General features: G+C 50.5%; 1 protein-coding gene across 2 annotated transcripts; it reads left to right on the top strand.

Moving 5' to 3' along the window:
- The first annotated feature begins 1,684 nt into the window (after positions 1 to 1,684).
- On the top strand, positions 1,685 to 11,924 carry CD40 (CD40 molecule). 2 transcript variants are annotated; one of them, XM_036245157.1, is made up of 9 exons: positions 1,685 to 1,740; positions 4,664 to 4,742; positions 5,089 to 5,214; positions 5,559 to 5,705; positions 6,070 to 6,163; positions 9,147 to 9,208; positions 10,586 to 10,675; positions 10,771 to 10,799; positions 11,322 to 11,924. In XM_036245157.1, exons 1-9 carry the CDS (start codon positions 1,690 to 1,692, stop codon positions 11,481 to 11,483), a joined length of 840 nt encoding a protein of 279 aa, XP_036101050.1. In that variant the 5' UTR covers positions 1,685 to 1,689; the 3' UTR covers positions 11,484 to 11,924. The 2 variants fall into 2 exon arrangements, with proteins under 2 accessions (XP_036101050.1, XP_036101049.1); XM_036245156.1 differs by having other exon boundaries at positions 10,586 to 10,687.
- Positions 11,925 to 12,132: the final 208 nt, after the last annotated feature.

The raw sequence follows: 12,132 nt of genomic DNA, 5'->3' as shown, positions 1-12,132 counted from the left end.
GGTTGGGGCTGAGTGGAGAAGGTCTCGCTCTGCAAGGAGAAGGAGTTTAGACTACCCCGAGGGTATAGGGGAGCCCAAAGAGGTTTTTAGGCAGTGGAGTGTCCTGATCAGATTAGACCTGGGATTTATAAAGGGTTTACAGTATGAGAGAGAGAGAGAGAGAGAGAAAGAGAGAGAGAGAGAGAGAGAGAGAGAGAGAGAGAGAGACTGTTAGAGTTGCCTGGCACATCATAGTAGGGGCTCAACAATATTTATTGAATGAGTGAGGCTGTTGGGACAGCCCAGGTGAAAGATGATGAGTCTCTGAATTAGGGTAGTGGCAGAGGTGATGGAAAAGAAGGGGTGGATTCCAGAGGTAGAATCCACAGGACCCTTTGCATCCGAAGCCAGGAGCATGGGGTTAGCAGCCCCCTCCTCTCCCATCCTCCCAGCTCTGCACACCTTGGCCTTTCATCCTGGCCCAGAAATTCAGAGCTTGGAGGGTCATCTCCCTAACCACTGTCTAGTTCAAGTTCTTCAGGTTTCATTCAGAAAAAATTGTGCTCAAGGGAACTCCACACATCAGAGGCAGAGCTAGACCAGAACCCAGGTGTTTGCTACATGCTGCAGAGCAGACAGTGTTAACACTGGTTTAAGAAAGGCTCGGAGGGCTCTGGCCGCTTTGGCTCGGAGGGACCTGGCCACTTGGGCTCAGCCGTTAGAGCGCAGTCCTGTGGACCAAAGAGTTCTATTCTGATCAAGGGCACGTACCTCTAGGGTTCCGTCCTTGGCCCCGTTAGGGTCGTACGGGAGCAGCCGATCGATGTCTCTCTCTCACATCAATGTTTATGTCTCTCCCACCCCCATTCTATCTGAAAATTAAGAAAAAATGTCCTTGGGTGAGAATTAAAAAAAAAAAAAAAAAGGCTCAGAGGGCCAGAACTGGGAAAATGTAGGTAGAAGGGCGTGTGTGTTTCTAAGATTCTCAAGGGGTCCTGCGATCCCACCAAAGGCTAAGAGCTTAGAGACAGATGGAAACTGGGGTGGAATAGAAACTAGTGGAGTGGGGGTAGGGCGGATGGATGGATGGATGGATGGATGGATGGATGGATGGATGGACGGACAGGGAGGCAGGGACGCTGGTCCCACACGAGGGAATTTCCTTTGAAGGAGAGCGAAACTCTAAGTGGGGAACTATTTTTCCTTGAAATGCCTCCGCGCCCCAGCTGTGGCCTTCCCGTTTCTTTTGGGATGAGCGGGGACTTCCTCAGGCTTCTCCAACCGCTTTCGGTTCTGCTGGGGTTCCCAGAGGTGGCGGGGGGAGAACCGTGGGGGTCCCTGTGGTGTCTTCCCAGCACCCGGGGGGATCTCTCTTCCCTTCCTTCGTCTCCTGGGAAGCCTGCTGGCTCCTTCCTCTCTTCAGCTTGGCCTTTCTAGTCCCAGAGGCTAAGAAGGAAGAGCCTCCCTGGGACCCCCCATTCCCCCTTTCCCAGCGCGTCCCTAAACTCCCTGGGGAATCAGACTCTTGGGAATGTCCTGGGGAAATCCCAGAGTAGCTAGTAGCCCAAACTCCGCCCTCCCCAGCGGAGCTGGCCGCGATTGGCCCTAGAAGACCACGCCCCTTTGGTGGGCGAGGCCACAGCTGGGGCGGGGAGTTACTAGAAACCAAGTCCCAGGCCCTCCCCCCGGCCGCCTGTTTCTGACCTCGCCATGGTTCGTCTGCCTCTGCAGTGGCTCCTCCTGGGCTGCATGTGGACCGCGGTGAGTCGACTGCTCCGACCCTACGGGGGAGTTTGGGATTTGAGAGGGGAATGGGAGGAGAAGCAATACTTTCGGGAAGGGACCTTCCTACCTGATTTTCTGGTGGACAGAAGGGCGGGTGGAAGCTGGGTAAGGTTCCCCTGGATGAATTAGGTGGCTGCCTCTGTCTCCTCTCAGATTGGGGTTCCAGGTAGCCCACAGAGGGTGCGAAGTGGGGGCACTGCAGGAAAAGTGCCTAGACAGTGTAGATGGGGTTGGGGTTCGGGGTGCCTCCACTCTTCATCTAGTCAAAAGGCTGGCTAGTTTCCCTCCAAGGCTGACCAGAGTGGAAAGGGAGGCGGGCCAAGGGAAGCAGTGGGTCTGGCTGGTTTCCTGTCCCTCTCGCGTGTGGACAGATGCCAGCCTCAGAGAGCAGTTATCATCTCTTTGCCAGCAGGGGCTGCCTTCTTCCAGGGCATCTTGTGGGAACAAGGGGTGATCCAACTGAGGGAGAATACTCAAGGCTATGCCTCTGCATCCTGAGTTTAAGATGACGGAAGGGACGGATCTGGGGGAGATGAACAGTTCAGGGGACTCAAGAAAGGGTTTCTCCGGGCACCAGAAAGGCTCAGATACATCCAATCAAGCATATCTCCGGGATTTTCAGAAGCCTGCATTTGTCTCACTTTTTGTTTCAATGTATTTTTGTAGTTCCTCATTCTGGAGGCTGGGAATCCCCCAAGTACCATGCCCTCTCATCCCGACCCCTCTGCCTCCCCCTACCTTCAAGGGCTGTAGTTCCTGGCATGAAGTCTGAGCAGGAATGACCCATGGAGTGGGTAATAAGGGAAAAGAGTCAGTAGGGAAGCTACTTTGGTCCAGAACTTTCATTTTCACTCTAAGCAATGGTCCTTAGGGAGAAAGGAGAGGGTGGGGCCGGACAGAAGAGCAGTTCTTATAGGAGAGCGTGGAGGAAGAGCCAGGGGAGGGAGGGTGAAGGGTGGTTTGGCTTATCCAGAGCACACTCCCAGTTTTGGCTCCAGGTAGAGACTGGGCTGGAACAACAGCAAGGGCAGCTGCTATTTGTTGAGAGTTTCCTGTGCGTCAGGCTCTGAGGAAAATGCTTTTCATGCATTTTTTTTAAATTTCTTTTAACTCCCCATTATCCACATGAGGAAACTGAGGCTCAGAAAGAGGAAATGTCTTCCCAGAATTCTCATAGCTAGGTGGAACCTGGATATAAAGCTACATCTGCCTGGTTCCTGAGCCTCTCTCTCTCTGATGGTGAGAATTTCCAAGCCTTGGTCGGGAACTCCTTTGTGTCAGAGGCCTGGAGTGGGAACTGGGGATTGAGCAACTTTCAGAAGAGGAGCTACATTTCTCATGTGTTTGAAAGTGGCATAAAGGACCTTCATTGCTCTGGGATTGTGGTGGGAAGGGTTCCAGGGTTGCAGGGAGAACATTCACAGGATGAATGCTGTGATGTGATGGCTAAGGCAGCTGCCTTTCTACTTCCTTCCCCATTTGGGGTAAGAGTCATTTCTGTAAGTAATGGCCGAATGAGAGCCACCAGTTAGGCAGGACCTGTACAGCCAGCCAGTTAGTCAGGGCGCTAGGCATTCGAGCAAATACTCACATATGTACGGTCATTAAAACTGCCATTTAATGAGCACCTACTATGTTCTAGACACTGTGCCAGGCCACATACATATATTGTTTCTCATCTTCAGAACCTAAAATGGGGTATTATTACTCCCATTTTAGAGGTGGGGAAGCTGAGACTAAGAGAAGCAAAATAACTAGTAAGTGTCACAAAGTCAAGGTTGGAGCCTTAGCTGTTTGTCTCGCAAGACTGTGCTCTTTTCATTGGCCGTTCCCCAAAGTGTGGGATGATTGTAGGCAGCACACACATACAGAACTAAACAACAGAGATTCACTTTCCAGTTTCGTTTAAAATCCTTTTGATATTTTTTCAAGGAGGAAGTCTCTGGAGCTAGAATATAGTTAATACCTCTCCAGCACTTGTTAATCCTCCTTTTACAACAAAAATCAAGAGCAGGCCTGGAGTGGAGGGCTATCGGCGAGCAAAGCGACCAGCTGGGGTTTCATAACAATGTTTTGTTTCTGCTGAATTTTATTTTTAAGGCTACCTTATATTTATAAGCAGTGAGACCGGTTCTCTCTCATGGCAATGCTGTGAGGTTTACATGGAAAAGAGGTGTACTTAATTTAGTGAGAAGTAATCAATAGCATGGATGGTAACTGGAAGTGGTAAAAATGCAGGCGAGACCCAAGTTGGTGGAGAGAGGGAGAGTACTGAGACTGAATTCTCACTCGGATTCTCTCACTGTGAAACCTTGGGCAAGTGAGTCAGCCTCCCAGGCCCTTAGTCTCACCATTTGTAAAGTGAGAGTTGGATTTTATCTTCCCAGCTTCACAATTTTCTGGCATTTCATGAGGAAGGTGTTGGAGGGAAAAACCATGATGAGGCTTGGAGAGGGAAAGGGGTGGGGAGCAGAAGAATAATAGAAGGAAGAGTCCAAGTGCTAAATATAGCCCCAACTAGGACGAGGACCAGCTGAAGTCAGCCAGTCTCAGGACTCCAGGGGAGGTTCGGGGGGCCTCATGCGCCTTTGAATCTTTGTGAAGAGGAAAGACTCAGGAGTCCAGCCAAAAGGAAGATCTGTTTAGTTCAGAGATTATGGTGAGGTTCAAGCACAATCGCTTTGTAAAAGACCAGAACGATCCTCTGGGCGCTTTTACAATCCTATCAGTTGGCAGTTTAGTTAAAAATAAACACACCAAGTAATAGGCGGGCTCCAGTTTTCTGCTTTGGACTTCCACTTCAGTTCTCGCCTCTGTCCTGGCTGATGTTCATTTTCCTGCCAAGGAGGCTACAGCAGAGATTTCAAGATCCCTTCAAACTGCCCAATTCTGTTTTTAGGTCCACCCAGAACCACCCAATGTATGCAGCGAAAAGCAATACCTAATAGAAAGTCAGTGCTGTAATTTGTGCCCACCAGGTGAGATGCCAACCCTCTAGCCCCACAGTGGGTGACCCCTCCTGGTTTGCTGGCAGATGCAGGCCCCATGTGCCATCTGTAAACTCGAGTCTTAAATGACCCCTGGGATTTCCCATCCCTGCCCTGCTGTCAGAATGTTCTGGGTTCCCTCTCTGCCTGCCCAGGACTAGGGTTCCTGTATCTTGCACGCCCCCTCCCCCACTCCCAATCTGACTATGAAAGCTGGAAGGGTCCAAGACTGTCATCTTTGAATCCTCGGCCCTAAAGCCCAGCCTGATCAGTTTTTGGTGAGCGTCTGACTCACTGAGCTGGTCAGAGCTGCCTCATTTCCTGATGCCTTTTCCAGGTCACAGAATGGTGAATGACTGCACAAAGATCACCGACACAGAATGCTCCCCTTGTAGTCGAGGCGAATTCCTGGATTCCTGGAACAGAGAGACACGCTGTCATCCGCACAGATACTGCGACCCCAGTGCGTAGGCTGCTGGGGAAGGGGTGCTTGGGGGCTGGGCTGATATTCCAGCTCATTCTTGTAAAGTGAGAGTTGGATTTTATCTTCCCAGCTTCACAATTTTCTGGCATTTCATGAGGGAGGTGTTGGAGAGAAAAAACATAATGAATGCAGCCATTCATTTAAAAAAAAAAAGCCGGAGTCTGTTTTGATTGGTGGAGTCTGAGTTGTACTGGTTGTTGAATAATTTGATTGTTATCTGTACTTGGAAGAGGGTCTAAGAAAAAAAAAAGAGCAGGAAGTGTGAGGAGTGCCCGAGAGTGCCCACCAAGGGGTTCCCGTCCTTCCTACCCATCTCTGCACAGACCAAGGACTCCTGGTCCTAAGTGAGGGCACTTCGGAAACAGACACAATTTGCATCTGTGATGAAGGCCAACACTGTGTCAACGAGGCCTGTGAAATGTGCAGCCCGCACAGCCCTTGCAGCGCTGGCTTTGGGGTCAAGAAGAACGGTAAGTGGCCTGTTTGAGAATCAACTTTAGAGGCAGAAGAGAGGAGCTGAGGGCCAAGGCGAGGGGCCGGGCAATGGGCACTCAGCCCCAGAGGGGGAGGGAATCACAAGACTACAGCCTACATCAGTACATCCCCTGGAGTGAGCAGGAAATGAACCTTTTTCATCCCGGCTCCTGCCATGGTATCTGCCTTGGGAGGGCAGTGGGAGCAGCCTTCCTAGGGGCAGCAGCTGTTGTGGGAGGCTGAGCGCTGGGGAACAGTGCTCAGAGCAGGGAGATCTCCCTGTCCCGCTGGCCCACCAGTTCCCTGGGGAGCCAGACTGGTGCTCCACTGTGCTGATTAATGCCTCCTTCTCCCTCCCAGCTACACGGGTTTCTGATACCATTTGTGAACCCTGCCTGGTCGGCTTCTTCTCCAATGTGTCATCTGCTTATGAAGAGTGTCAGCCTTGGACAAGGTATAAGAACTCATCCCTTGTGTTTCCTGCTCCAAGAGGGGCATGGGATCTGCTTCCGTTCTATCCAGCCACCTACCCGTCAGCCCTGGCTCCCCATGTCCACACACACTCATACAACGTGTAAAACATCTAGAGTGACCTCATGGAAAAGCAACCAAATGGGCACTTTTCAGCATTTTCTTGTCTGCTCTCTCTTGGTGGTAATAGACACTGTTGATCTCTCCATCTGCATGAAACTCTCTTTTCTTGGGGACATTGTGATACCTCTCCTACTTTCCTTCTACCCTCGCCTGTTCCTCCTTTCCACATTGAAGGAGAGAGACACATTGATGGGTTGCCTCCCACATGACCCCAACCAGGGCCAGGGATCAAACTGCAACCAAGGCACATGCCCTTGACTGGAGTCAAACCCATGACTCTGGTCTGTGGGCTGACGCTCTAACTTCTGAGCCAAACTGGCCAGGGCTCAGCTACTTTTTAATTGCTTTGCCTACCTCCCCTGGGCTATCTCATCCATATCCATGGCTTCAAGCTACCATTTCTCTTGGGTGGTTCCCAATCAACATCTCTTGTCTAGATTTGTCTACTGAGTCCCAGTGGTCATATCCAACTGCCAGGGGTACACCTCCATGCACGTGACCCACAGGCACCAAGTGGGCTCAGCTTCTTGCTCCCCTCACCCTCTGTGAAGCCACCACCATACCTCTGGGCACTTGTCCCATGGTCCCCCCCACCTCCACTCCCAAATCAGTCACCAGGTCCTGTCTGTCTTGCCTTCTAGATGTTTTGGGACTCCTCCTTCTCATTAAATCAGTGTTGCCACTTTAGCCTGGGTCTCATCACCGTGCTCTGGTTGATGCCTTAGCATCCTCACTGACCTCCTGCCTCTAGTCATCTGGTTCTCTGTTCTCTTGCCAAAGTGAGTTTTCTGCAGTTCATTTTGGATCACAGCACTCCCTATTTAAAATGTTTCATGGGCCTGGCCGGTGTGGCTCACTGGTTGAGCGTCGACCCACGTACCAAGCGGTCCCTGGTTTGATTCCCGGTTAGGGCGCTTGCCCAGTTCTGGGTCCAATCCCCAGTGGGGGACATGCAGGGGGTGGTCAATCACTGTTCTCTCTAATCGGTGTTTCTCTCTCCCTCTCCCTTTCTCTCTCTCTCAAATCAATAAAGAAAAAGTATTACATAAATAAATAAATCTCTGGGCCTTTAGGACAAAACCCAAGCTCTTTGGGATGACCTCTGACATTCCAGTTCCATTTGCTAACCTCTTCCCACATCCTGCTACCTGCAATCCCCTCAACACACTGCTCATTCTCTTGCATCAAACTCTTCTGCCTGGAATACCCTTTAACACATGCCCCATTAACATTTTACATTTAAATTTAAAAATGCCCCATTAACATTTTACGTTTAAATTTTTAAAATGGGTAGGACATGCACGTGAGGCAGAAAGCACAGAAGGGCCCACAGTGATAAATCTCCCTTTCACCCCTGTCCCTCAGCCACCCAGTTCTCCCTGGAGGCAGCCACTGTTCCTTGTATGTCCTTCCATAGACAAACACACAAACACACACATGCAAACACATTCTTCACACAAATTGTAGCATCTCATAGACACTTTGTTATTTGTTTACTGTCTGCCTTTTTCCATTAGATTGCAGACTCCTTAGATATAGAGACTTGGCTTTTTTTTTTCTTCCCCTGATGCATCCCTTATGCCTAGAACGGAGTAGGGGCTCAGTACATTTTTATGTTGACTGGTGACTGGTAGCAGGTTGGGGCAGTAGAATCAGAATTCCAACCTCAGTGCAGCTTAGAAAGGAGGTGGCCCTGTGCAAGCGTGTGACCCTCATCTCTCTGAGCCTCAGTGTCCTCATCTGGAAAAGGAGAATGACCTCCATCCCGTGAGGCTTGAGGAAGACATGCAGAAATGTTTTGTAAGCTCGTAAGCACTCTCCTCATGTATGTGCGTTCCTTGAAGCTTCTCTCTCTTTCTCCATCGTAAGATTTTTTTTTATTTGTGATGTTTGACCATTCCTCACCATTTCTCCTGGGGCCATGTTGGACTGGGTCTTCTTCTCACATCTAGACTCCTGCCGTGGCCTCCTGGCTGGCTGCTTCTCGGTAATTTCTCCTCCTGTGAACTCTCTGACCAGCCGAGCCCTCCCTCTCCTCCAGCCATCTGATTGGAGGCTGATATGACTCACCAGCGGAATCCAGGGGAAAACTTCATGGCTGATTATCAGTGATCTGGTTCTAAAGACCCAGTTTTCCATGGTTCCCTAATGCCATCTGGCACGTCACCCCCTAATCTCCATCACATCGTTCTGCTTATTGGGAATGGACCACTGCTTTAAATGTTACATCCTTCAGAGCCCTCTCAGACCTAACTTCCCCAGGGCAGTCCCTCTGGATGAGCCTTAAACCAGAGGTTCTCCACTGAGCAATTTTGTCCCCCCTGGGCCATTTGACTTGAAAGGGGGATGCCACTGATATATAGCGGGTAAAGGCCAGGGATGCTGCTAAACATCCTATAGTGCAAAGGGCAGCCCCCATAACAGAGAGTCACGAGGCCCAAAATGTCAGTGGTGCCGAGGTTGAGAAACCCTGCCTTAAACCAAATGGATTGTCTCTCCATTCCTGCCGCTGTGGAGTTTATCTCCACTTCTCCGAACGATTCCCAGTTGACTTCAGCCTATATCCCAACACTTGGCACTCATTAGAGACTCTCCGATTATTACCCCTTCAAGACGTGTAATCATCTCTCCTCTGCACTTGTGAGTTCCACGAGAACAGAGTTGGCATCATAACCAGCACAGGAGGGTGCATGTAATATGTGCTCAGTGAACCTGGACTTGTTGATTATTGTTGATGGTCTCCCTCTGGGGTTGGAAATCTCATGGTTGGGGAAACTTAATGTCTCTTTTTCTCTCTCCTTCTCTCTCTGCACGTATGTGTGCGCACACACGTGGGCACACAGCTGTGAGATCAAAGGCCTGGTGGAGCTGCAGGCAGGGACTAAGAAGACGGACGCAGTCTGTGGTGAGTTCCGGAGAATGGGCCCTGGCAGCAGGCTAGGACGGTAGGGAACTAAGGAGGGAGACTGAGGCACACAGAAGCAACGGGTGGGAGGGGGTAGTTTGGAGTTGTGGCATCTCAGCTCTGCCACTATCAAGTCCTCCCCAGCACTCCGTTTCTGGAGCCTCAGTTTCTTCATTTGCAGAATGAGATGATGACAGCCCTTCCCGTGGCAGGCTGTTGTAAGTGCCTGGCATGGGTTCTTGCACTTTGGAAGTGCTCTGTCACGGCTGTTCCACTTCACGTACCAGCATGGTGTGACACGGTTTCCCCTCAGGGCCCCAGCTTTGATTTTAGAGCAGCGAGGTTGGCCTGCAGCACAGATCACAGACTTAATAACTACAGGGACGAGGCAGGTCATGTTAATGAGTGAAAAAGGTCAGAGGTAAGAAAAATGCACTCTCCGTGCTTTTTCTTAACATCCATTTTCCCTTTGGCAGGGCGGGGACTGGAGGGGGGCGAGCGAGGCACTTGCCTTAGGCACAATATTTAAAGCGGTGCCAGGAAAACGAAGTAATCGTGATAAATAACATTTTGATGCAGTATTTAAAAGAGAATCAAAGTTAATGTAAAAAAAAATCCATAATTAACAAACTATAAAATTTTAGCTAAAGACGTGGTCCAAATCTTGTACTTGTACAAACCTGCCTGACTTGCCTCAGCCTAATCCTGGTCCTTGTTTCAATAAAACTTTATTTAAAAAACAGGCAGCCATCCTGTGGGCCATTATTTGATGGTCTGATTTTTCAAAACATGACATTAAAATATGACCTATCTTGATCACTGAGTTATTTGGTGTCCCCCCTAAATTTTTTCCTGAGGTGTATGCCTTACCCTAGTCCCTGCCCTGCCTCTTGGTCTTTCTTTCACTTTCCCATTTGGAACGGAGACTTAGGTGCAAGAAATACTTTAATTTCCCCTCCATTCTTCTATAACAAAGACAACAGTGCAGACATAAATGATGCAGGTCCTCAGCCTTAGGCAGAGAGTAGGGAGGGGTGGGGAGTGTGGCGAGCGGTAGAGACAGCCACCAGCACTCAGTTTTGGTCAATGAGTGCCAGGTGGGGCTGCTGGCCTGCTGGGGCTAGATCTCCCAAATTTCTAAGAGAAACCAGATATCTAGAGTTTAAATATACAATCTCCCCAAATTAGAATGTTTAAAAGAATTTAAAAATGTGCTGGTCCTACTAAAGACATCTGCTGGCCACATTTTACCAGGGCCACCTGTTGGAAGCCCCTGAGGTAGCTGAGCTCAGACATGGAAGGATGTTAGAGACTGGTCAAGTACGGCAGCTTTGGGCATGGGGGTGGGAGCCATCGCTGAAGTCTTGAATCCTCCAGATTTCCCACGGCATCGGATGAGACCCCTGGTGGTGATCCCCATTGTTGTAGCGATCCTGTTTGCCATCGTGTTGGTGTCTGCCTGTATCAGTGAGTCCCCAGGTGGGCAGTGATGAGGGAGGCGGGAAGAGGAGAAGGTCAGGTACAACAGGCTAACTCTCTGTCCCTTTCTTTTTTCTCTCTAGGAAAGGTGCCCAAGGCGGCAGACAATAGGGTAGGTACCCCTGGGAACTGGGTCTGAGTTTTGGCGAACTGTTAAGAAAATCGACTCATTGTTGCCTAGGTGGCAGTAAAACGGATTCAGGGTCTGTCCCGGTGGCAGTGGGGTGGCAGCAGAACGGGCTACCCTCCCCCGCAGCCCACCCTGTGCTCCGGAGCTCCTCCCATTCGCCCCCTCAGCACAGACCTTTGTCATTCTCAGAGCTCACCTCCCCACAGAGCTGCCCTGGCACCATTGTCAAAGTCAGTGGCGTTATCTGCTGTTCTTTCCTGGCATTCAATATGTGGGGAACCACTTTGGGGCCTTGGTGCCCCGACCATGGGCCAGGCTGGAGGGGTTGCACCTTGAACCCACTGGAATTTTCTTGACACCCTCAGTGTGGCCAGCAGGGGGCAGGAGGCACCCATGGAATCAGCCCTGATTTGGGAGAGGGGAAGGGGCTTGAGGAGGATCCCCTTTGAGGGAAGGGCTCCTCAGAAGTGTTGCTGGGGATAACCTTACTCCTTGGCTCATCAGGCCTTCTACCAGAAGGACGAAAGGCAAGACCCTGTGGAGGACTCGGAGGAACTTGCTGGCCACAGCACCGCCGCTCCGGTGCAGGAGACCTTACACTGGTGCCAGCCGGTCACGCAGGAGGATGGCAAAGAGAGCCGCATCTCGGTGCAGGAGAGACAGTGAGGCTGTGCGTGCCCAGGAGCGTGGCAGGATGGACAAATGTGCACGTGACCGTGGAGCCTGGAGCTGGAGCTGGGACACGAGGGCCAGGGACTGGCGCTAAGCACAGCCCCCCTCTGCCTGCACCCCTGCAGCTCAGAAAGTTCACCTCAGGGAACCTCCCACTCCAGCCTGGAGCCCGTTCAACCTCCCAACTTGCTTTTAAAGATGGAGGCAAAACTTCTGCAGGGGTGTGTGTGGGGGCATCTAGTAATATCATCAAACCCTGCAACCCAGCAGTTCAGTGCCCATGGTGGTTTCTATGAGCCCAAGGGGGCATCTACATGAATATTGCAGTGTTGTTCGTGACAGTAAACAACTGGAAGCCACTTAACTGTCCATCAACAGGGGACTGGCTAAATAAAACTGTAATATATTTATGCAACAGGATTTCAAAAACACTGTCCTGGGGGAAAAAAAGCAGGTTGCGGAATGATGCACGTGGATTTTTTTTTTTTTTTTTAAAGCACATATCCCCCAAACGATATGATCTATCACCTATGGGTGTGTGTCTACACATAATATGCGCTGTGTATGTCAGTATAACAAGGGTCCTGGAAGCATACACAGAAATGTGCAGCTCAGAGAGTTGCAAAGTCTGGATTGGGGAAGG

This window comes from Molossus molossus, unplaced genomic scaffold, assembly GCF_014108415.1.
Source record: "Molossus molossus isolate mMolMol1 unplaced genomic scaffold, mMolMol1.p scaffold_m16_p_6, whole genome shotgun sequence".
Lineage (NCBI taxonomy): Eukaryota > Metazoa > Chordata > Mammalia > Chiroptera > Molossidae > Molossus > Molossus molossus.
The sequence above is the reverse complement of the archived record's forward strand: the minus strand, read 5'-3'. Positions and strand labels throughout refer to the sequence as shown.

Coding starts and splice junctions, on each gene's coding strand:
- CD40 (XM_036245156.1), top strand. CDS start 1,690: ATGGTTCGTCTGCCTCTGCAGTGGCTCCTCCTGGGCTGCATGTGGACC. Junction 4,743..5,088: donor CTGTAATTTGTGCCCACCAG/GTGAGATGCCAA, acceptor TGCCTTTTCCAG/GTCACAGAATGGTGAATGAC. Junction 5,706..6,069: donor CTTTGGGGTCAAGAAGAACG/GTAAGTGGCCTG, acceptor TCTCCCTCCCAG/CTACACGGGTTTCTGATACC.